Source organism: Apus apus, chromosome Z (genome assembly GCF_020740795.1).
Source record: "Apus apus isolate bApuApu2 chromosome Z, bApuApu2.pri.cur, whole genome shotgun sequence".
Taxonomy (NCBI): domain Eukaryota; kingdom Metazoa; phylum Chordata; class Aves; order Apodiformes; family Apodidae; genus Apus; species Apus apus.
In genome coordinates, this window is record NC_067312.1 from 38,542,272 (window position 1) to 38,565,328 (window position 23,057).

The window sequence follows — 23,057 nt, forward strand, 5'->3', positions numbered from 1 at the left end:
TAGACAGAATTTTTTGGGCTTGTATTATTAAGCATGGAAGTAACTGCTTTGGAAATCTGCTCTGTTATTGATTCTCAAAAACTTTCAGAGGAAATGAGGCCCATGATTTAACAAAACATGTCCTGAAAATGTTTCTTCTTTTCTGAACGTTTCCCACCTAAAACTTCACTGACATGTCATCTTGTTTTCATCAGTTTCTCTGGTCTAACTTCTTTCTACCAGTATTCTGCAACCACTCTTCAAATTTTTCCAAATTCCTTTTTTTCCCAGTTCTTTTTAAAAATTTTTTAAAAAGCCTTTTTTTTTTTTTTTTAATTAAACACCTTCTATTTGTACACTATCATTTTAGAGATGAGCTGATCACTGCTGCTTACAGGGCTGCAGATAAGGCAGCACCATTAATGCATACAAATCCAATATTTTAAAAGCTGTCCACATTATAATCTGCTATGGATTGTTCCTGTAAATGCTTAAAGCAGCATTTTTTAACAGCTTGTCTGAGCAAAGTTGTTAATATCTATTCTTTTTAAAATTGGGATTTTTTTGAAAGAACTTAGGCTTTTTATTTTTCAAGAACTTGCATATTCTTTAAAATGTATAATCAAGTATAGTTACATTCTCCTTCGCTTAGAAAAATGGTAGCTATTTAGCAAGAGTTATTACCTTTTTCTAATATTCATTGCATAATAATAATTAAAATAAAAAATACTTATCTGTAAATATTTTAAATGAAAACATTACTATTCATGTTGGCTTTCATAAAATCATTATAATTTTTAATTCTGGAGTGTACGATCAGGCACAGAATTTTAAAGGGGTCACTTTAACCCTTCTTTCTCTAAGAGAAAGTCCACTTACAACAAAGAAAATGTTCAGCACATTAAACAAATACACATTTTATCCCCTGCAAATCCTTTTGATTGCACAAAAAACACAGAATAAATATATAAACATTTGGCCAAGGCAACATTTTAAAGTGCAGAACTCCACTTGCCATACATGAATCATTCAAATAATGCTGCATAATATATCAGCAATACTTACTAGCATTTCATTAATCAAAACCTGAAGCAACACAATGAGATCAACATACAACAGCAATTCAAATACATTCAGTTTCTAATAAATAACTGCTCATCTGAACATAGGACGCATTAAGCATATTGCCCCAATAAGCAAGCTTTCCGTAAACTACACTTTTTAAAAAAAATTTGTCTGAATGGTGTGCTATCATTGAACACACAAGACACATTTTGAAACAAAGATCCCTTTCAAAATCTGGCAACAGAACTAAATGGGGAGTGACATCTGGAAACAGTTGTGTGTGCATGTTTCCAGAGGTTTTATCTGAAGTCAGTAGCACTGTGTCGATTTATACTGACTGAAAATTATCCCTTTCTTTTGTTCCATGCACTCATCTCCCTTTAGCGTTTTGTTGTCTGACTTTATACTTTTGGGGTTTGTGTTTTTTTGTGGAAGAGGGAGGAAGAGGGAAGGAGGTTGCTTTAATTTGTCTTCAGCTACTAAGTTCTGTGACAATGAGGAGAGATGGGGAATAGTCCAAGTACTAGCCTCCATTAGCATTTTGTTTTGAAACAGTTGTGGTGTTCCGAAATGAATTCCTAATCATCTTCCTTCTTGAGTCTTGGTTCAGTTTGCAGGGTAGCTTTGGTACACAAGGATTAAGTTTCTTTTGGAGGAAACTGCACTGGAAGTTCAGATGCATGCCAAATATGCTCTAGCCTCTAAAAGATACATTAAGAGACTGAACCAACTGTTTGGCCTGCTTCAAACTCCATATGCAGTGGGGACATTTATACAAGGAAAGAGAATATATGTGGTCTCAAGCTGCATATAGAGTAGATGTATGATTCTCAGCAGTAATTGCTTTTATCTATTGATCCTCTCCTATTGCACCAAGTGTCTTGGGAATCTACATACAGCCAAATGTGTCAAGGACCAAAACTTCACAGGGGGATACTCAGTGACTTTCCCAAAACTGCTTCAGAGAAGTTTAGGTCCTACATCATGTAAGACCTTAGCATTTCTGTGCATAAGCCATCATCTACTAAACAAGCTCTTGGGACTACCTCAGATGACCCCATGTAAACTATTTTTTTCTGGCACTACAGTCTTCTCCATTCAATCCTATTTAAGATGCTGCTGTTAAAATTACCTCCCAGTTTATTTGTTATAACAATTCCTCCACTGGCGTTCTCTCACATAAAATTCAGGTTTCTCTCCTTTACCTCCAAGCACCTCAGCATTTAGTCTAATGCTATCAGTCTTGGTTCTCCATCCTCCCTGTCTTGGGCACTGCAGGATCGTGCGGGCAGCCTGCACTGGCACCAGCACTACCTGCAGGCAGAGCTCCTCTACCAGCTGACATTCTTAGAAAGCCGATTCTTCATTTCTAATTCTGGGCAGTGTCTGGATACTGGACACTGGTAAAACTATAACCAAAAGGCTGAGTTCCTACCTTTTGCCTGAATTTAACAAGAATCAAACTGCTCATGACACAGCCTATATTCAGATACAGAGCTCACTGGCAGCAGTTATGCTAGGGATTCCCTTTGTAACTGGGCCAGCAGTATGGTGTTGAACTTGTTGGAGTGTTTCTGTATTTCCAGCCCCACAAATCTTTTATGAAGAAATGCTGAACCTTATTCCTAACAACACTTCCAAACAGTGAGAACACAATAAAGTCAGAGACAGTTAAAACTACCACTAAAATAAGAGCACTGATTTAATTCATAGTGCTGGAAGTGAAGAAGTAGGTCACAAACATAAATTCTACACAAGGCTATGTAACCTTTCTCTGCTCCAGAGAACATTCTTGCAGGAAAGCCAAAGCTGAAAACCATGCAACTCCCTAAAAATAGTTTCAAACAGTAACTGGGAGGATTAAAATGTGTCTCACAGGTCTTTGGTTTTGGAATGTGACATTTGGTCAACTGAATTCATGTAAAAATTTCATGAGGAAAAATGCTTCCTGAATCAGGAAATCAAGGTAAAGAGCTGAAGATGCCAAGCAAGTGTGCTACTACCACATAGATGATTGGGGCACATGAAAAACAAAAGGGTTAGGAAAATACCCTGATGGAAAGTGGAAATCTTAACGCTTAAATCTTGTCTCCAAAGGCTTGAGGAATCATTGAGCAGAATGGATAGGAAGGTTCTACCTGCACAAGCACTTGGCACAGTGCGGTGCCCTGTGGAGATACCCAAGCCAGACCCCCATCAGCAAGCCATGCACCTGCGAGTCCACACCCCCTCATCCTGCTCAGAGGGGTACTCAGCTTCAGAAAATAAACCACACTGAAAAGACTCTACTGCTTTAGGTGCCCAAGCTAGCTTTCACACTTCTTCTTGACCATTTACTGTCTCATGCAGGCATTACAATACATGAGCACTGAAAATGCTTTTAAAATCAGAAATGTGTCAGTGGTGTTGGGCCAAGAACTCTTTCAGAAGTAGACCTGAAGTAAGACTCTGGGGCAGTGACCTGCCTTGTATTTTGAATAGTGGGAAGTCCTGTACCTTTGTATCACCAGGCAGCAAGACAAAAGTGTGAAAGTTAAATGAAATCAAAGGAGTTTGAAGCAGGCCTTAAAACCATATTAAACACATGTTTATAGTTACTCAATACAATATTGCCTCTATTGACACTGAAATTACAGCTTACATCCCTTGTGCTCCAAAAATATCAAAAAGAAACAAGAAATACCCTGAAACCAATCCTCCTTAAACTAATCTTGGGAAAAAAAAGTCTCTGAAAAAATGTAGGGAAACATATGTTTTTTTAAAAAAGGAAGTCACCTAGATTTCCAAGTCAAAAAGGGCACATTTTTTTACCTGGAATTGTACAGGGCTGGAATTATGGTTGCCATATTGAAAGATACAAAAGAGCATGTTAAAGCTGATCTGCTTTTTCCAGTGCTTTTTCCACCTCAAGTCAAAGGTCCTAATGGCCAGAAATAGTCCATGTCTCCTGGATTTTTTTTAAATCTGCTCATTTCCCTTACAGAAAGGAGAAGGGACAACGTATCATCCTGTCTGAACAGTCAGGAGTAAATGAGCTCGAGAGGGTTCTGAAGGAGGCTGAACTAGATGAAGTACTCCAAGTCCAAAAAAACCCCCTTTATTTACTTGCCATCAAGTAGCCTGCCCAGATCTCTTAGTGCTTGCTGCTTGCTTCTAATTGCACACAAGTTTCATTCAGCTGTCACTCCGCTGAAGATAATTCAATGAAGTGGGTAGAAGATCAGGCTGACAGCTTCCAGACACTAACTCTGTGGAAATGCACTTTCAGCTGACAGCATCACAGCACAGTGCAGCCCCTTTGCCCTCCCAGCCTTTCTAACTGTAGCTAATACCCTGTTTCTTCTTTGGTTCTTCTACCAGCCCTCTTCTGGCTGCCAACGAATGACAAATCTAAACTCTTTGATAATAAGGATCCTTATTTACTTATAAATACACATTTCTTATGAATTTTTTCTTTAAAAAATAATCTTTTAAGTGAAATAATTACTTAAAAAAATAAGCTCCTAAGGAGAACTGAAAAATGTTCAAAGTGCCCCAAAAAAGTAATTGATTTTTCCATACTTTGTGTTAACAGGCAATGGCATTCTTCTGTGATATTCATTATGTGCAAAATCAATTTACTAGTCCTGGCTTTTTTTAAAATTCAGATGCATTACAGATAATCAGAGCCTTATTGGTCTTTGTAATGCTTCCTACACTAGTATTAAACAGAACAGCACGTGTCCTCATTTATGAAGGTATTTACTAAATCCCTAATCAATGCACACATGTTGCTTTTAGAGATAAATTTAAAAACTTGTTTCCTTTAGAATTATGACAAATTTGGTAAAGTAATCCTTTAAAGGTTTAATAAAATTTCTAACGTTTGCAAATTTAAAACATTAAACAAAAATGAAGTGTCATTCCTGATGATCAGGCACTGTGTTTAGTCAATCTTCTCCAAATTGGATGCAGAACGATCAGCAGAGTATTTTGCAAAAGGAAAATGGATTTATACTGAACTTGAAAAAGGAACCACTTGTTTTCCAGCCACATACACTTCAGAAATATTCCGATCATCACCTGAAATAACACGGTCAAAACAGAGATTTGCACATAAGTCTATGCATATTTATTAATTCAAATTATGCAATTAAAAAATAATCAGCCTCCAAGAAGTAAGAAAGTTTTGTTTTGGAGATAAATAGTCAGGTATACCACAAAGATTCAATGGATGTTTGAACTACCTACACTTTTTTAAAAAAATAAACATGGCATTCAGCTGCTGAAATGGTGTCATGGGTTTTCTATATATTTAGTAGATTCAAACCCTGAAAATACATCTGTAGAGAAAAATGCATCTGTGCAGCATCTGAATTAACTCAGGTCCAGGCAGCAGTAAAGCTGGTTAATATTAATACTAACAGATAGTAAAATTAATGTTTATATACAATGTAAAGAAAGATATTTAATTACTGTAAATGTGTATTTAATTATGCATAAATGCATTTGTTATTAACCTCCACATTAATTTTGGCAATTTTTAATGTACAAAACAACAAGATAATTTTATGTGGGCTGAGAATCAAAACATACCTAGATACAGGAATTTCTGGAGAATGTCCTATAAAAAAATGGGAGAAAATCAAATTCAGAAAGCAATTATCTGCTATCCCAGATCATAACTACTTGAACCTTGAAAGAATTGATAAAAATATTTTTCTCCAATATTCCTATTAACAGTCAAATAAAAACTTAACTTGCATGTTTTCTCATTAAAAAAAAACATTCAATAAGGAGGATGTACATCTCTGACAGAAAACAGTGCACAAATATGACAATATAAACAGGTATGTCCACAACACAATACTTCTCCTTACTTTTTTTTAGAGTTGTCACATTCATTTGCCTCTTGAAAAAGAAGACAAAATTGTCAGCATTTTTAAAGTTCTAAGAGTTGCTGATTTACCTAAAGAGGTTTAGAGTTAAACTGGACATCATTTTTTTCCAGAGTTATTTTAATTAGGAAGAAGTTTTAAAATGTAGATAATTTAATCTAATCCAGATTATTATTTATTACTTATTGTGTCTGAAACAAGTTAAGGAACAACTACCTTATCATGTAAACCCGCATTTCTAAGTCAATGGTGACATTCAGAATAGAGACAGCAATAGACAGCCTGGCCACTTCAGTAAATTCAAATAACTTGGTTGTTTGCTTTTTTTTTTATCATAAAAGGCTTTTCCATGAGAAGCATAAACCAATATTGTTTATATATTTGCATAAAAACTGTGCTTTCAACTCAGATTAGCCATTTCAAACTCTTGCTTAAATTTACCACAGCAGAGAAGTCAAGGCAACCAAGCCTTCATTTGAGAACAGGCTGCCATTTTTGAGTTTGAACTCCAGCTGCTCACTAAAACTAAATGGCTTTTCCTTGGCTGCCATTTGTCACTGCAAATAGCCAATTTTAGTTTACCAGCTTTGGCTAATAAAATATGCATTAAAAAATGTTACATGCTCTTTTGCTGATGGGGATATGGGGCGAGATTCTAAAACAACCAACCACTGAACTTCTGGGCTGAAGCACAGACAGAAGCAGTGTAGTACACCTGATTCCTGTTACTGGAACAGCACTCAAGAAGCTTAGTCTGGCTTTATCATGGACCTTCCCCACATCATTTTTTTGATGATTAATCCTATTGTGATTACCTCAAAATTATCAGCAGAGAACACGTCAAAAGGGCTGTCTGAAGCCTTTGCGTTGATTAGCAGTGCATCAAATTCTTTGCCAACTTCAAAGTTTCCAATCACATCGTCTAGTCCTAGAGCTAAGGAAGAAAATAAGCTGAAAATCTTCAATACAGCCTTCTTTCCACTGGGTGGAAGCACCTGGCGGCTTACTTAAGATGTTCATAATCAAAACTACACAAATTTAGATGAATACAAGGAAAATCTTTAAAGCAAATTCAACAGTGAGTACGCCAGCATTTCAGTTCTTAAGCAACTTCTCAGTAAAAACATGTATATTTTAGTTATTTTCTAAAGGACGTCTGTTCAGGGTAAAATAAAGTTGTCTACCTACTGGTTTCAACTAAAATGGTATCATATTCCTTTAGGTTTGTGAGCAGAATGCAATTTTTAGGTTAAACACAAGAGGGTGACAAGTGTTTAGGAGTCTCAGCAAAGCAAATTGTTGCGAAAAAGACTAGTTCATTTAAATTTCCACAAATTGTACTCGTCAGGCTAGTGGAAAGCTGTACAAGTAATTTATCCTCTACCCTTGAAAGTGATTTAGTAAAGATAAAACTGCTCAAAATCAATATATAAAATGCACACATTACTAAAATAAACTATAAAAGATAAAAAATGTGCAACAGTGGCTGGGAAGGGTAACCATATAGGAATTCAGGATTTTTTATGTTTTCCTTTCCATATATCTGCTAATTTATAATCAACTTTTATGAGAACAGTATATATTGTGGGGAAAAAAATTCTTCTTTGTTGCCACCTGTCCATTTTCTGTCTTCTCTATTCCCCATGACACCCTCCAGAAATTCAAATACCATCCTGAGAAGACCAGTTTGATAACATTTTCATTATATTTTTCAAACTTTCATTAGTAGTTCGCAATGGTGTTTTCTGGCAGCTACAAAAATGTTACACTGAAAAGACTTGGGACCAGTTCTTTAGCAGGTAGCCAGCTAATTTCTGCTAACTGAAATAGTAATGAACTTTCACTTATGTGAGGATAGGATTTGCTCTCTGATAAATTACACAAGTTCCACTAAAACTTTGCTGATTGTATAAATCAGCATGTGCATACTGGTCAGGACAAAACAGGCCAGTGAACCAGGATAACCACTACACTACATGACTATATTCTGCAGATGCATCTGTGTCTTAAAGAACCACAGTGCATATTTTGTTTAAACTTTGTGTTTTTCCCTGGCTGAGAAGTGATTTGCATGATGTTTTGATTTGCTGGGGGGACAGTGACAAACTCTTTCACTGAGAATTCAAAAAGAAGAAACAAAATTAGAAACTGATGACAAACAGTATGCATGATTTTATAGCAATTGCTCAGCTTTTCCTCCAGGTGTTGGCTACTGAAAAAACAAAGTCTTTCCAACTGGTGTGATAGACATGCAAGCACTAATGATTAAGAAATCTAAGGATCTTTGCAAATAAAATATACGACCCTGAAAAATCATTAAGATTCTATTACTAACCTCTCAACATCAAACCAAATACTCCTTGACAATGAACCAAGTATGGGTATGAGAGACTGAATGATAACTCTGCACAGCAGGTATAATTTTGGACTTCACTCTCGCACCAGAAAATATGTGAATTCAGCCACATTTTAAAGGCAGGGAGACAATATCAAAATGAGCCATACTTCTCTGTGTACATTTTAAAGAAATTACTTCTTACCTTGGCTTCCTCCTAGAGTGGCTAGTTGAAAAGCTTCTTCAAGAGTTAGTCCTGTTTCATTCAATTTATTGATCTGAAGGCTATTAGATGCCATCATTGTTTTCCTGATGGCATCAAGCATAGAAGCTGAATATCCACCGGCAACATCTAGAAGGGGTCAGACTCTTAAAAACAAGCCTTGGGAATAATTCTCTGGATTAAATTTCTATGAGATTTCATTAAATGTAATGAATTGTCAGATGTGATAAACACAAAAAGTTTTAGTGCTAAACACTGTCTCTGAATGTATAATTCCTAATAAAGGTGCTCTCACATAGGAAGTCGGGTAAACATAGCTCAATAGAGAGCAACAGAAACTTGAGAAGTTGTTGTTTAAGTCCTGTTTACTCTCACAACAAGAACAAAATTTTCTTAATTAATTTTTTCTTTTATTTTTAAACCCTTTTGGACCAGCTCTAGTACTCCATTCTCTAGATTTCATTACTCTATAAGTAACAAGGGGAAAAAAGCAGGTCCGTAAATCAGAGGCATGCTGACTTCTAAATAAGAACAAGTAGCCACATTTTTATATCTTCCAATGGTTTAAAACAAAACAAAACAAAACAGTTTTCATAGCAAAATACCAACCTGTGCCAAGGCCAAGCTTCACATTGTGTTTCAGGACATTTCGCACATTTAAGACACCACTGCGCAACCTGGATTGGAAGAAGAAACATGGTCTGTGCGATACACACAGAGGAAGTTCAGGAAGAGCAGGGCTGCAGAGCCATTTCATAAAAAAAGCTCTCAGAACATCTGTAGCAGATTTGGTTTATTAAACTGGGATAGGGTATTTGCATTCATAGACCTGGAAGATGGGGTTTAATCACTTCCCATTTTCCCAAAACATATGCATATTCTGAGAGACATTACTGAATCTGTCATTGACAGAAGAGTCAAAAGAAACAAATATTTTAAAAATTAAATAAATACATATATATGACTATAGTGAAATATCACAAGTCAGTACAAACCATATCATGCAGAAGGGGAGCATGAATGGTCATGCACAATCCAGTTTGTCTCTTCCAGTGGAATGGGGTATCACATATATATATATATAGCTTTGTAGGCTAGACTCAGGGTATTGTGTGAACAACACTTTTATTTAATTACACACCTTTTTTCTTTTTTTTAACTTACGAAAAATTAGAATTGGGGCAATGTGAAATTGCAGCTCCACGAACACTAAAAAGTTTCAGCTCTTCTTCAGAAAGATAACAGGCATGAGCCATCACTGTCTAAATAAAAACAGAAACATTAATTTACTCAATATTGCATTACATAGAATCAGGGAATCATAGAATAGTTTAAGTTGGAAGGGACCTTATAGATCATCTAGTTCCAACCTCCCTGCATGGGCAGGGACACTTCCCACTAGACCAGGTTGCTCAAAGTCCCATCCAACCATGCCCCTGGGCAATCTGTTCCAGTGTCTCAGCACCCTCAAAGCAAAGAATTTCCTCCTAATGTCTAATCTAAATCTCCCCTCTTCCAGTTTTGATCCATTATGTCTTGTCCTCTCACTCTATGCCCTTGTAAAAAGTCCCTCCCCAGGTTTCCTATAGGCCCCTTTCAGGTACTGTAAGGTGCTATAAGGTCTCCCCAGAGCCTTCTCCTCTTCAGGCTGAACAATCCCAGCTCTCTCAGCCTGTCTTCATAGGAGAGGTGCTCCAGCCCTCTGATCATCTTCATGGCCTTCCTCTGGACCTGCTCCAACAGCTCCATGTCCTTCTTGCATTGAGGGCTCCAGAACTGGACACAGGACTCCAAGTGGGGTCTCACAAGAGTGGAGTAGAGGGGTCCCCCACCAAGTGAGGAGAATTGCCTCCCTTGACCTGCTGGCCACATTTCTTTTCATGCAGCCCAGGGCATGATTGGCTTTCTGGGCGGCAAGTGTACATTGCTGGCTCATGTTAAGCTTCTCAACAAACCCCCAAGTTCTTTTCCTCAGGGCTGTTCTCAATCCATTCTCTGCCGAGGCTGTATTTGTGCCCAACCCAGGTGAAGGACCTTACACTTGGCCCTGTTGAGTTTCATAAGGCTGACATGGGCCCACCTCTCAAGCCTGTCAGGATCCCTCTGCGTGGCCTCCCTTTCCACCAGCATGTCAACCACATCACACAGCTTGGTGTCATGAGCATGTTTCGCCTTGTCTCTCCAAATATTTGCACAATGTGGGTGTATCTACTTCTATGGAATATTCTTTAATTTAAATAATCTAATTTATGATGTAACAGATGATGGCTTTTCTTCCTTGAATACCTGACTTTAAAAATAAGTTTACAAGCAGTATACACAAAACATAGACGTATAGGATACTATCATTTAATAGGACATAAAACAATTATTCCTAGGCAAATCTACCTGGATTTACCTCATTTGCCAAATGCCCAAAGAGAAGAGCAAGAGTTCTGTTGGGCCTTGCAGAGAAGGAGAATATCACAGCGACTGTTCCCACTGAGCATTTCCTAATAGCACTGTACCCTTCCCATCTCTATTCATCAAGCTCAAACGTAACTGAAAATGCCATGAGAACAGCCACATCTTAAGGTCAGACATGTGGTAGCTGTTGAACTGTATCTCTGCTGATCTGTACTTCTTTTTAAAAGGAAGGAAATATTTCAGCCACAGCTCTGAAAATGTATTTTTAAAACATTAAAAAATATATTAATTTGGTGTCCTAGTTTTGTTAGTATGGCAGGGTGGAATGTCTGTGGTTTTGTTACGCTTGTGTTTAATATAATGCTTCGCCAAATAACCAGAAGCCTGGCACCAGAAAACACTGATAACTCTTTCAGTGACCTTTTTCAGTGCTGTGCATGTAAGAGTCTCACAGAATTAAGACCTGTGTTTTAGCAGCACTAACATTGTCTGTAGTACCCTGATGCAACAAATCAGAGGGCATAGGACTGCATGAGAGAACAAAAGTTAATATTGTGTATGTCTTTGAGTAGTCCATATTGATTTCTCTGGTAAAAAGGGCTATAAATAAGTAATTTACTGGGCTACATATTCAAACAGAGAAATTGGAATTCAAAAGCTCCTTCCAAAGTTGTTCCCAGATGCCTTTTATGCCTCTGAACATTTTCTCCTAAACTTTTAAATCAATTTGACTGACATTTAAGCACTCTCACTGATCCTATTCACCCTTGCACGGGCTCCCCACTGTTTAATACAGTGTGCCTTGGCCCTCCAACCTATACTTAGTGTAGGCTGGTATCAGATCTGCTTGCATTAATCTCATCAGCATAAAGCTTTAATGGATTTCAACTCTTCAGGTCACTGTGCTTCTCCATACATGGTAAAATCAGCTAATGAGTTGAGAGTACTTTTGGATAGTCCAAACAGTAACTTGTACCTGCCTCAATATGAGGTTCATACACAGAACACAACAGGACAAACTCAGTTTTCAAAACTGCCAAAAATTAAGTTGGTCCTACCATAACACCACAGAACAAATCTTCAGAACACTGTAACATAAGGATAACTGTGTAGTGCCCAAGAATTACCTGCTCCTACAATACCTGCTTTACCTAGTCTCCATGTGATCCCACTGCCCCAGTTCTTTTTTGAGTCCTTGGAAAACGGATCAGGGAGCATGAAATACCTTTATTGTTCACGTCCCCTAAAATGCTTGGGAAAAGTGTGGACTTCTGTAAAGTTCCAAAACCTTGACTAACACGTGTGCAATGGAGAACATAAAACCAATGTACTTTCCCCCAGATGGCAATGACCGTGATAAAACGATACAAAGTTTTCCAGTAGCTACAGATAACCATCATATTATCTACATAGATAAATCTAAGCTATGCTGTGGAAGTTTTTATGCAGCTACCTTGCTGGTAAGCAGCTTGTTTTTATCATACAATTCAGTGTAATTCTGGTAGGCAGGAAACATGTTTTCCACAAGTTTGAGTTCTTCTTCATTCTCACTTATGTGACTCTGCAATAAGAAAATACATAGCAATTAGTTAGTTAAATAGCATAAAACTTGCGTTTAAAACCTTCTGAGTGACCTACCGGTGCTAAACGTATAATGATAGAAGCCAGTATTTGTAAAGCCTTTAGTTAGATCTAGTCCTTGGGTTTCTCTTCTCATCACAGAGGTCGCTAGGACCCAAAGGAGTAGCTCCATTTGTCACCTTAAAAGTAACATGAGATGGCCATCCCAGTATTTTGGTGACATATCAGCTCACTTGGTATTTAGCAAATGTTAAAATAATACATATGACTATAAGGTAAAAGAAAGAACCAGCCTACCACAGAGTAGACCCTAAGATCACAGTAACATGCTCCATGTATCTTCAGGTGGACTGATTAATTCCTGGTCTCAGACAGAAATCTGTTCCTCCTGTACACCCACTAGAGCATGTATTTTCAAAATGCTCACTTCTTAATGACAAAAAATCCTAATGGAGGATACCTTTAAAACAGCATGTGTTTAGAACTGTGCAACCAAAACAGAAACATCTTGAAACTTCAACCAACCTGTAAGCTTCTAACAACTATGTTGGCGATGTTAAATTAAAATACAGAGATGATAAATTTTTTACCTACTGAAATCCGTTCTGTACAAAACAGCAGATGACACAGAGAGAGACAGATGTAGTAACCTTGTACAAGAGAGATACTGGTTCCTGGTCTCCTAGTGACCATGGACTGGGGCTTACTTGAACTGTGCATCCTTCCAGCTATGAGCCTTCACATTTCATGTGCAGGTCACAGAGTTCTTGCAGTGTACCATTAATAATTTCAGAGGAATATAATAGACAGGCTCCAAGATAAGAATGTGGTTTAAGTGTTCTGCTGAATTATGGAAACTCCCTGGTCTGTATGCTCTCTACCCAAAGTATTAAAAATGTATGTAGAGCTTTCAGAGCTTACCTGCACATGGAGATCCCGAGCCTGTGCTAAATCACCAAGTGCACACAGCAAATCCTCTGTGCAGGAAGGCCCAAAGCGGGGGGTTATTATAGGCTGTACTCTTGGATACTGAAAATATTAAAAATACATTACTTGGATTCTATATCTGTATCTCAATAACAGTAATTAAGACAAGCATTTACACAGCAATTGCATTTTGTCTCCATCAATTCTTGCTTACTGTATCCTTGCCAACTCAAATTAAGCCTTTCTTACTTCTATTAGAAATTTAACCACAGACACAGGGAATCAAAGTTATTTCTGAAAACAGTTTTAATGAAACTTAGTACAAAAGTTGTTTTAATTAGAACTTTTCCATTGAGTCACTGAGATTTCACCAAACTTCAGGGGAAGCACTGGATGCTTTTTTGTATTTGCTGACAGCCCAGTATACATTAAGATAAATAAGTCATATGAATGACCTGACATTTTTCTGAGTTTTGCTTCTGTGAATATCAAAGATATAATTACGCAAATCTGCAGAGTTCTGTAAAACCCCAGTCTCTTTTTGTTCCATCTTCTCCACTCCTGGTAGAAACAAACTGCCCTTGTACTCCCTAGTTAGGAAGATCAGTGGTAGCACCAGGTAAGTTATAAAGTAGAAAACAGCGAAGAAGACATCAAGACTGGAGCTACAGGTGTTTACTTTCCACCTTGCACTTCTGGATCAAAATTTTCATTAAAAATAAACAATGACATTACAACTCCATCTTCAGTCAACCAATAGCGGTAAATGTGACACCACTAAAAGCATATAATAATTGAGTTTGCAGTTTCTCATAACTTTCTCCCAGATAAAAGGAACTCAGGACTTCTGCAGATTAGTTGACTTACTCTACTGATACAGATAATTTAGACATTAAACTCTAGACAACTGTTCTTGAATATTTTGAGATACAAATGTCAAGAAATTAAGGCACTGAAAACAAAAGCCTGATAATAAAAGTATCCTTACTTGTAGCATTGGAGTGTAAACCTCTACTTTTACCTCAGGGGTGTAAACCTGAATTTCTTTTGAAACACAGGGGAAGACATGTGCTGATCCAAAAGACAAATTTGTTAATGGATTAGTAAAAACATTAATTTCTGCTGTTAAGAACCTCTTTTACTGGTCTATTTATAGATCACAGACTAACTTCTAACTTTCTTTAACAGAAAATTGTCTTTTCTAGTTAGCAGAATATTTTCAAGTCAGTACAGAACACACAGAGAACATTACTCTGCTGTCCTCTGATCACAGGAAACTGCATTTACTGCTACAAGTCCATTTCTCAGCAAGATGGCAGCAAAACATTTTTCGGAGTAACAGTATTTGTCTACTACACAGAAAGATGCGTATTTCTTGATTTGTCACTAAGCCATCAGAATTTCTCAACAGGATCACTATTTCATATATTCACACAGCACCTTCTGAACACAGAGATAAATACAAAGGAGAACTCTACTTACCTTCTTTTCCAGTAGCTCTTTAACAAACCTGAAAAAATATTATGAAAAATAGAGAAAATATTAACCTACACACCATCTTAAGCATTTCAGACATAGATTATTTTTTTACAGAAATTCGGAGCAGGTTCTCAGATGAAATAAAAAGAAGGAATACAATGAAATCAAGAGAGTTACACCAAATTATATTAATTGTGAACTTCACCCTGAATATGCAGAATTTTTTTCATTTGCAATAATTAATTATAGACATAGGAAATACTCTGAGTTCTCACCGAAAACCAAATACCTGTTACATTAAATTCCTTGAAAACATAATTATAAGATACATCGTCAATAGTATAGAAAAAAGCCACACTTACATTTGTCCAGCCATGAATTTAAATTGCACCTTTAAATATATTCTACTATTTAAAATCCTGTTTTTAAAAGATGCTGCAATATTTCATACCTCACTTACAGTAGTTGCCTATGCCCTTGTTCACTTAAAGGACCCTTTATTTTCTGGAAATGCTTGCATCAGTGTTAGCATATAGATCACCTGCTTTATGGAAAATGCAGTATAGATTTACTTACTTTGTTAAATAAAAGAAGCTTCTTCAGGGATCTCTACAAAAAAACCCAAGCAGTCACTATGGATAATGCAGATGTGCAAATAAAAATTCCTCTGACTTTACAGGGAAGAAAGTATTTCAGAACTCATATGGTCAGTGTATGCAAGTAATTTCCAAAAGCCAGCTGGAGATGGGTTGTGGAAGGATCTCTGAATTTTTCTGTCACACTTTATGTTCAGAAAACCCCAGAATTTTGGTCCCGACAAACACTGAATCAAACTTGTGAAGTCGTTTCAGACTGACAATAAAATCATGCTGGAGGAAAGATTCACAACACTGAAGCTAGTGCTAGATGACCAGCTGGAAGTGAGAGACCAAAGCTAAAGTTCCGTAATGACCAAAGGAGTTTCAGCCCACCATTGTCTAACTTTGAGAGCCAAAATGCAATGTAAATTTGGTATCATCTGTCTCTCTCCACTTACCAATTCACCTGATTAAAAAATAAAACACCCCCTGGAGCAGAAACATACAAGTATAACTCTCAGGTACCAATCCAAAACCTTCAGATGGCTGTTTTCATTAATTTTCATATTCCTTGAACGGTGTCGGCAGTGTTTCAAAACTGAAATACCTATTTCAAAATAGCCTCTATTTTGTTGGCTTATGTACTACTTCTCTACGAGGAAAGAAACTCAGGTTCAAACCACTGTTTTCTGTCAAAGAAGAACAGATTTGGACATGAGTCCTCATCTTTTCAGAGGACTATAAGTATTAGTAGTATATAATGATTCTATATTTCAGTCTCCTAACGTTGTATTCAAGCAGAGAATGGAACATTTAAATTCTTGAGTTGAATTTATATTTAATATATGAAGCACTTGGAATTGTTTATTATTTCCATGCAAACAATATAAATACTTCCAGAGGTTAACTGTTAAGAACTTAAATCTGTAATACATTTTCTAACAGTGTGATAGGTCATATTTCTTAAGTTCTTAATTAAAAAAAAAAAAAAAAGAAAAAAGAAAGAAAAAAGAAAGTTGCCCTCTTAAAGAAAGAACCTTCCACTTTTCATCCTATTGCTGCAATTCAGTGGGTGTAAGTCCTCCTGAACCACGCTGACAAGTTTACAGCTTTTTTCTCTAGTCAGCTCTGGAGTACTTGTGGCACACTCTTGTCCAGAGCTGTGAAACATTTATTATTAAAACAATCATACCAGAAGAGAATTGCAGGCAGAAAACAGGTATTTAAATGAAAGCTATTTAGACAAAAGCTTTAAGAAGTATCAAAACTGGAAGTTCTGCCACTTTTAGGCCCATTCAGCAGGCCTCACACTGTATTATGAAAACTGGAGATTTACGTGAATGAAAACAAATGTTAGCTCAATGGAGATGACTAGTACTACATGTTTTTAAAATGAATTTAAATATAAACACCATCAGAAATCCATGACAATTTCTAACTTCTACTGGCATTCTTCTAGCATGATTTACAAAAATAAGATAGCAACTTCACACATGTCCCATAAGATGGTTATATTACTGTTAGGTATTTCTTTTTCAGCACAAAACTTGAAACATTAATACAAGTAAATAAGCAGTCCTGTGAGAAAAGCAGTATGTCTACTCAAGCATTTTCTGATCATGGATGAGAAAGACAAGGGACACCTAAGACTCCAGTCTTGGGTCCCCTCCACCATGCACATTGTCATGATTTGATTCTCCTTCATTCTCTCAGCTGCAAATTAATTTCACTGGTGTTATGCACGAGGAGAGAAGAACTACAGCATGTTTAAAATGCGGTATGTGAGAGCTCGCTCCTACAACTTGAATAGAACTTTATCCTAAGTGGGGGAAGGAAATGGTTCAGACTCTAACGGGAGTGAAAGAACTGACTCCACCCCACCATTCCATGTCAAGTAACATCACCTCCAAACACAGACCTGTGAAACAGAAAGAGGAGGCAGAAAACAGACAACAACATACACATACTGTCTCCAAACCCTAGAGCTGTAGTCTCTCCCTTTCTTTGGAAGAGCTAGACAGAAACAGATTGGGCTGTGTAGCACTTGGATATGCAGGAATTACCAGGACTGTAGGAATCAATAGTGTTGGAAATTAAAAAAACCTGTTCCTAACAAATTTACATACTTTCACATTAAGTTTTCAGATGTACGAAAAGGTCTTATTTCTAAAGGCTGTGGCATCAATTTAATCACCCTACCTTTCTGTCTCTTGGATGGAGTCAGCAGTAATCTCTTTGTACTGTGGCACGCTGTCATTCATATCCATGCAGACTTTGCCAACAAATGCTCGTTGACCAAATTTATCTGTTGAGATGAGTAGAAAATAAAACTCAGAACCACTGGTTCTCAAAGATTGCTATCAAAGCCTGTATTGAAATCAAAATAGCCAGGTGCACCCCAGCCAGTTTCATTTCAGAGGAACAGAATTCATGCTCTTGTCTTATCTTTAAGTTGGGACCATCCATGTGACTTTTATAGCTAAAAAGAAAAGAGGGGAAAAAACAACAACAAAAACAACCACAGAAAACAACAACCCAAAACTTCAAATAGTTCTCCTCTTCCACATTAGTACTCAATGTTATAAATGTTATAACTGAGGACTAGATTACTATAGTTTAAACACAATCACAATTTATAATGGCATTTTATGAATAAGACCACTGAAGCAGAGGATGAGAAACACAAGAATCAAAGTACAGTAGCTCTAGTAGATGATTAGTCTGAGCTGATAAAAGGCACAAAGATCTCAGCAAACCATCTTTCCTTAAGAGAAAGGAATGTGCATCCGAAGATGCCTCCCATGTGCAACTGGATGTAGGAAATCATCAGAGCTACTTCTAGCCCCATTTCTCAATATTTATTCATGATAGGACTCAGAATTCATGTGTAAGACTTAAAAGGAACACATATAACAATAAATTCTAAGCTTTTAAATGTGCTTGTAAAATAGATCTTTGTCCACTTTTACTGTCTGAGCTGTTGATTTACAATGGCTTCCAAGTTTTAGGTTTTCTTACAAAATCAGATAGGCTAGGGAATTTTTTATGGAAACTGACATTCTCATTAAATCGCTCTGCTTTGAGAGCTCATTGAGCCTTGAGAAATCCTGCAAGAATCACACATTTTCAAACAGCAGGCATTTGCAATGCTGAACAGAAGGGAGTAGTTAAGATCTTGACACAACTCCCACTGGTCTGGTTTTGGAGGGTGTGTAGAGATATTTGATGCTGATATTCAACTGAAACTTCAGAGTATCAGGAAATCAATGCACTGACTGTACCTCTTGTCATTTAGTCATTTGATCCTCAAACAGCAAAAGGTTAGAAAGAGTAGAAGTGCAGTGAAGAGCATCTCCAGCAGACTAAAATCAAGCCCAGCCAGCAGCTGATTTGGGAATGAAGAGATGAGCAGAAACAACAGTTTCTGAGACAGTTAAGTGAACATGTGTAACTTGGGTGGATCATGGGGACACAGCATGACAGATACAGTGAGTAAAAAACAAATTAGTAGAAAGGCAGATTCTGAGCTAGGGTAAAACTCCTAAGCTCTGTTTCCTTCAACTAACACAGTCTGCCCAACATCCTCCAAAACTCAGTTAGTCTTACCTGTAATTTCAGCAAGGAGAAGAGAAGTATCTGTGTAAATTGTTGCAAAGTAGCAAGCTGTAGTAGTGCCATTCTTCAGAGTTCGTCTCTATAAAAAGAAATCAGTTTCAACTGTATGGAAAAAAGAACAGTCAAGCTGCCAAAATGCAGAAGAGGCAGTTCAACCTGAAACTTCGAGAACACTTAGTTATTGCAAAAATGTGAAGTGGGAAGGTAAAACAGAGATTTTTAATTTCATAATAGCTTTTTTGAGTGTTAATAAATAGAAAAATTCCTCTTCCAAATCCACACATGATTTCAGCAATGGCTAAGCCCATAGAAACCAGTCTCTGTTTCCCTCACTCAAACTGGAAATAAATTATGACTTATATTTAGAAATACAAACTACTTATTTCCTAGTTTTGAACAGATCTACAATTTTCACTGTGAAGCACTGTTTACCTAATGCAAAGTGAGTCTTTTGGGAAAAGGAGCGGTTTCATTTGTCTATCTGATGTGGCTGGGAAAAATAGTCAGGCTTTAACATATAAAAACCTTTTGTTATCCCTGAACAAAAAGCAACAAACTTCAAGGTAAAAGTAAACTGAGAACAACTGCTTAGACTGTAATTTAATTATTTAGTTAGCTATATGGTTTGAAAGAAGAGGATGGTTGATACCTGCACATATTACTTTTGGAGGACATAACAGTAAACTAAGAGCCATTTAAAGTCACATTAAGCAATGATGAAATTTATAGCTTCACTTGATCTTGGGACTTATGCAGACTATATTGACTACTCATCCAACATACAGGTTTGAATTACTTTTATTTTTTTCTTTTATTCTGGCTACGATGTAACTTGAGTATTTTATTTCACTTTTTTTAGATATTATAGAAGATGGGACATCCAACACAACTTTTGAGAATGGCTAGAGCTAAATATTTGACAAACATGAAACCTAGTTCACTTTTCCATGCAATAGTCAAATTCAAACAAATAATTGGAAATATGTCTTTAAGGATTCCTAAAACGAGTCTTAAAAACAACATCATCACTGAGATAAACTACTTCTGTCTTTCTTAGACTTTAAAACCCAGAATTCTCTACTTTTGGATTCCTAGCAGCATTGCTAAATGAAATCTAAAAATACTCTGTTTCTAAAATATTAGCATGAAGGATTTGCTTTCCTAAAACTTGAGGGACCAGAGGAGGACCCAGATAAAATCTGGCAAATTTCACCTAATTTGCTGCTTTTATCATCTATAGAAAGTGTTTACTGAAAACAGAATTTTTATTTGAAAAAATTCACAATGTTTTTCATTATAAGTCCAAAAGTACAAAGACACATAATTAAGCAGTACCTGCTCCCTGAAGGTTTAATCCTGTTTCTAAGAGCTGAAGGTTATTATCAACCCTATCAAACATTGCAGGGCAAATGGTATCCTGCAGCATTTGGGGATTAAGACATTTTCCTGACCTTGTCCTATATGATACATATGGGGACAGCCTAGCTGTTCTGTTGAAGTTCCTACAGCTAACTTCCATCTCCTGCTGGCAGTTCTTTTCCAGGTGATGTTATTACACACCTTGCACATCGAGCACTTTAGCTGGGCTGATGTCAGCCAATCTGGAGTGGTGGGGCAGTAACAGTATGTTGAGGCACATAGCTGGAACATGAGATCACCCCTATGTTTTAAGTAGCTGCTCATCATTCGAGTTTGTGACTAAGCTGCTCCTACACATTTTGATTCTGGCAGATGGCAGAAATTATTTTTTTTTTTACTTGTGTAGCAAGGACAGTCTAACTATTTATCGCAGATTCACTGTATTATTGACAATACATGATGCCACAGTATCAGACAAATGCAAGGCAAGTTACGCTGCCAAATCATTTAATCTGTTAAGATATTTCATTACACGTATTAAAGGACACATTTGGGTTATGGAACAGAATCAGTACTCTGTAATATGACCTAGCTGTTTATTGTTCATTGGGTGGAATTTTACCTTAAAGCCTTTATATTGCTCAGAACCAGTCTACCTCAAACACAGTCTTTTCGCTTTGTGCTACAATACCATAGACAGACTTCATCTAAAGCCTCTGCAGTGAAAGATAATCCTGCTACAAGGACCTCAGCTATAGAAACGTCCTCCTTAATTGCTCCAAAACACCAGAGATTTGTTGTTTGTGTGAAGTACCTTTTTTCTTTAATGTAATCTTTGCAGAAGACAATTTTATAAGAGGCTTTTTATGCAGAAAAGGAAATATCCTTTTTTTTACTATGCTTGGTTATTTCTGCATTGAGGTCATCAGCCCCTGCTGGCTATACCTAACCCTGAGAGTACTCTTAAATGTTGTTAATTATTCTCAGATATCAGGAAAGAGTATAAATAAGTTCATTGTTAACCATGTGATTGAATGCACTGTGTTAACAGCAACAGCAGAATGAGACTGGAACTAGTAGGGAACAATCTTGGTTAGCAATTAGAACAGTGGCTATACTGTTGATTTTATCTTATTTTCATGACATTAAAAGATGATCTAATATTTCTGCTGATCTTCTGAAAACATACTTATTTTTCACAAATATGAATATCATCAAGTAGGTAAATGACATTTGCAGCACTTACCACAACTCTTGTGTACACTTCTTCTGCAAAATCACTGTCTTTGTATTTGACTTCTGTTGGGAATGTGTATGTAGTTAACCACTGCAAAAGAGGAAGATCAATTCTTGTACCAGCAAATGAATACTGAGGGGCATGAATGTGGGTATCAACCATTCCTGGCATGAAGAATTCACTAAGGGAAGAAAAGAAAATTATAATAGTCAAAAATGTCACAAAATTTTCCTCGCTAAGTAGTTTTGATTTAAACAGTATATCTGAAAATAATCTCCTAGAGTAAATGGCAAATACAGATTAACCTTCCTCAGCCTATCAACTCTTATTATACCACTCTCTACCCACCCTCCTCCTGTGGTATGAAACAGGTAACTAGTAACTTTTATAGTTGTAGCTAACTGACAGAAAAGCAATATGAGTATGATTACTCCAGTTTATCTTTAATATTTACCCAGACAAAATAAAAACAAATAAAGCCAAGCTGGCTTCACAATATCTAAAATTACTTCACTGTAGAATCCACCTGAATCCTAGTACAGATACATTTGGAATGCCTCTAGGTGCCAAACCATTATATTCAGAAAAAAAGTAACTTTCCATATCCCAGTTTTCCTCTACATTACATATGTGTTTATAAAAAATGTCCATCAATGAATTTCAAGGTTTAATGGAAGAACAGCAACTGTGTCTACAAATGCAGACACAAACACTGTTGAAAAAAATATCTGCTCAGTATCTGGACAGGAAAGGCATCTTTACAATGGAAAAGTAGCATTGTTTGTTGTCATGAAGTGCTCATGCAGTAACAGGGATGAATATATCAACATTACCAGGAGGTTGCTATAATTATTTTGTTTTGTGCTGGAAATCCATACAGTACAAAATCTCTCTCACTCCCCTTCTCCCTGACAACTGAATGAACAGTGATTTAGTCTCTTTCTAGTTCCCCTTCTTTCTATTTTCCTGAATGCTAGAAACGCTGAAAGATCTTTCTCCATGTCATCCATTTTCTCAGCACTTTCCATTTTCCTCAGGCTATTTTGAGTCAAGAAAACATCTGATGACTCGTATCTTCTGTATGATTAGCCTTCCAACAAAGCATACAGCTTCTTCAACAACTGAACACTAAAACAGAGATGCAGCCCTAGATTCTAAGACACAAGTAGTTTACTACTACATACAAAGCACACTAAGTACAATCCAAAACTATTTTACCTCACCAGAAAGGTGGGGGATTTCACTGGCTGAAGGAATAAGAAACATTAGAAATCCAAGGCTCTGTACTTAGTAGGTCTAAAACTTCTGATTTTATTAGGGAGCATGTCAATTGAGTTTTGTATCTGCAGTGCTACATGTCACTTACATTTACTAAGTCTAGAGTTTCAAGCTAGTA

The 23,057-nt window shown here is 36.8% G+C and overlaps 1 protein-coding gene across 1 annotated transcript in view; it reads right to left on the bottom strand.

The window, feature by feature from the left end:
* Window positions 1–749: 749 nt before the first annotated feature.
* GDA (guanine deaminase) overlaps window positions 750–23,057 on the bottom strand; it is a 28,143-nt gene continuing 5,835 nt past the window's right edge. Inside the window, exons 3-14 of the mRNA XM_051642888.1 lie at window positions 21,671–21,842; window positions 19,057–19,144; window positions 17,650–17,755; window positions 14,876–14,903; window positions 13,388–13,495; window positions 12,339–12,446; window positions 9,644–9,741; window positions 9,089–9,156; window positions 8,462–8,608; window positions 6,737–6,855; window positions 5,620–5,647; window positions 750–5,106 (exon numbers count right to left, since the gene is read on the bottom strand). Of these exons, the coding sequence (XP_051498848.1) occupies window positions 5,036–5,106; window positions 5,620–5,647; window positions 6,737–6,855; window positions 8,462–8,608; window positions 9,089–9,156; window positions 9,644–9,741; window positions 12,339–12,446; window positions 13,388–13,495; window positions 14,876–14,903; window positions 17,650–17,755; window positions 19,057–19,144; window positions 21,671–21,842 (1,141 nt within the window). The 3' untranslated portion in view covers window positions 750–5,035. The remainder of the gene's footprint in view (window positions 5,107–5,619; window positions 5,648–6,736; window positions 6,856–8,461; window positions 8,609–9,088; window positions 9,157–9,643; window positions 9,742–12,338; window positions 12,447–13,387; window positions 13,496–14,875; window positions 14,904–17,649; window positions 17,756–19,056; window positions 19,145–21,670; window positions 21,843–23,057) is intronic.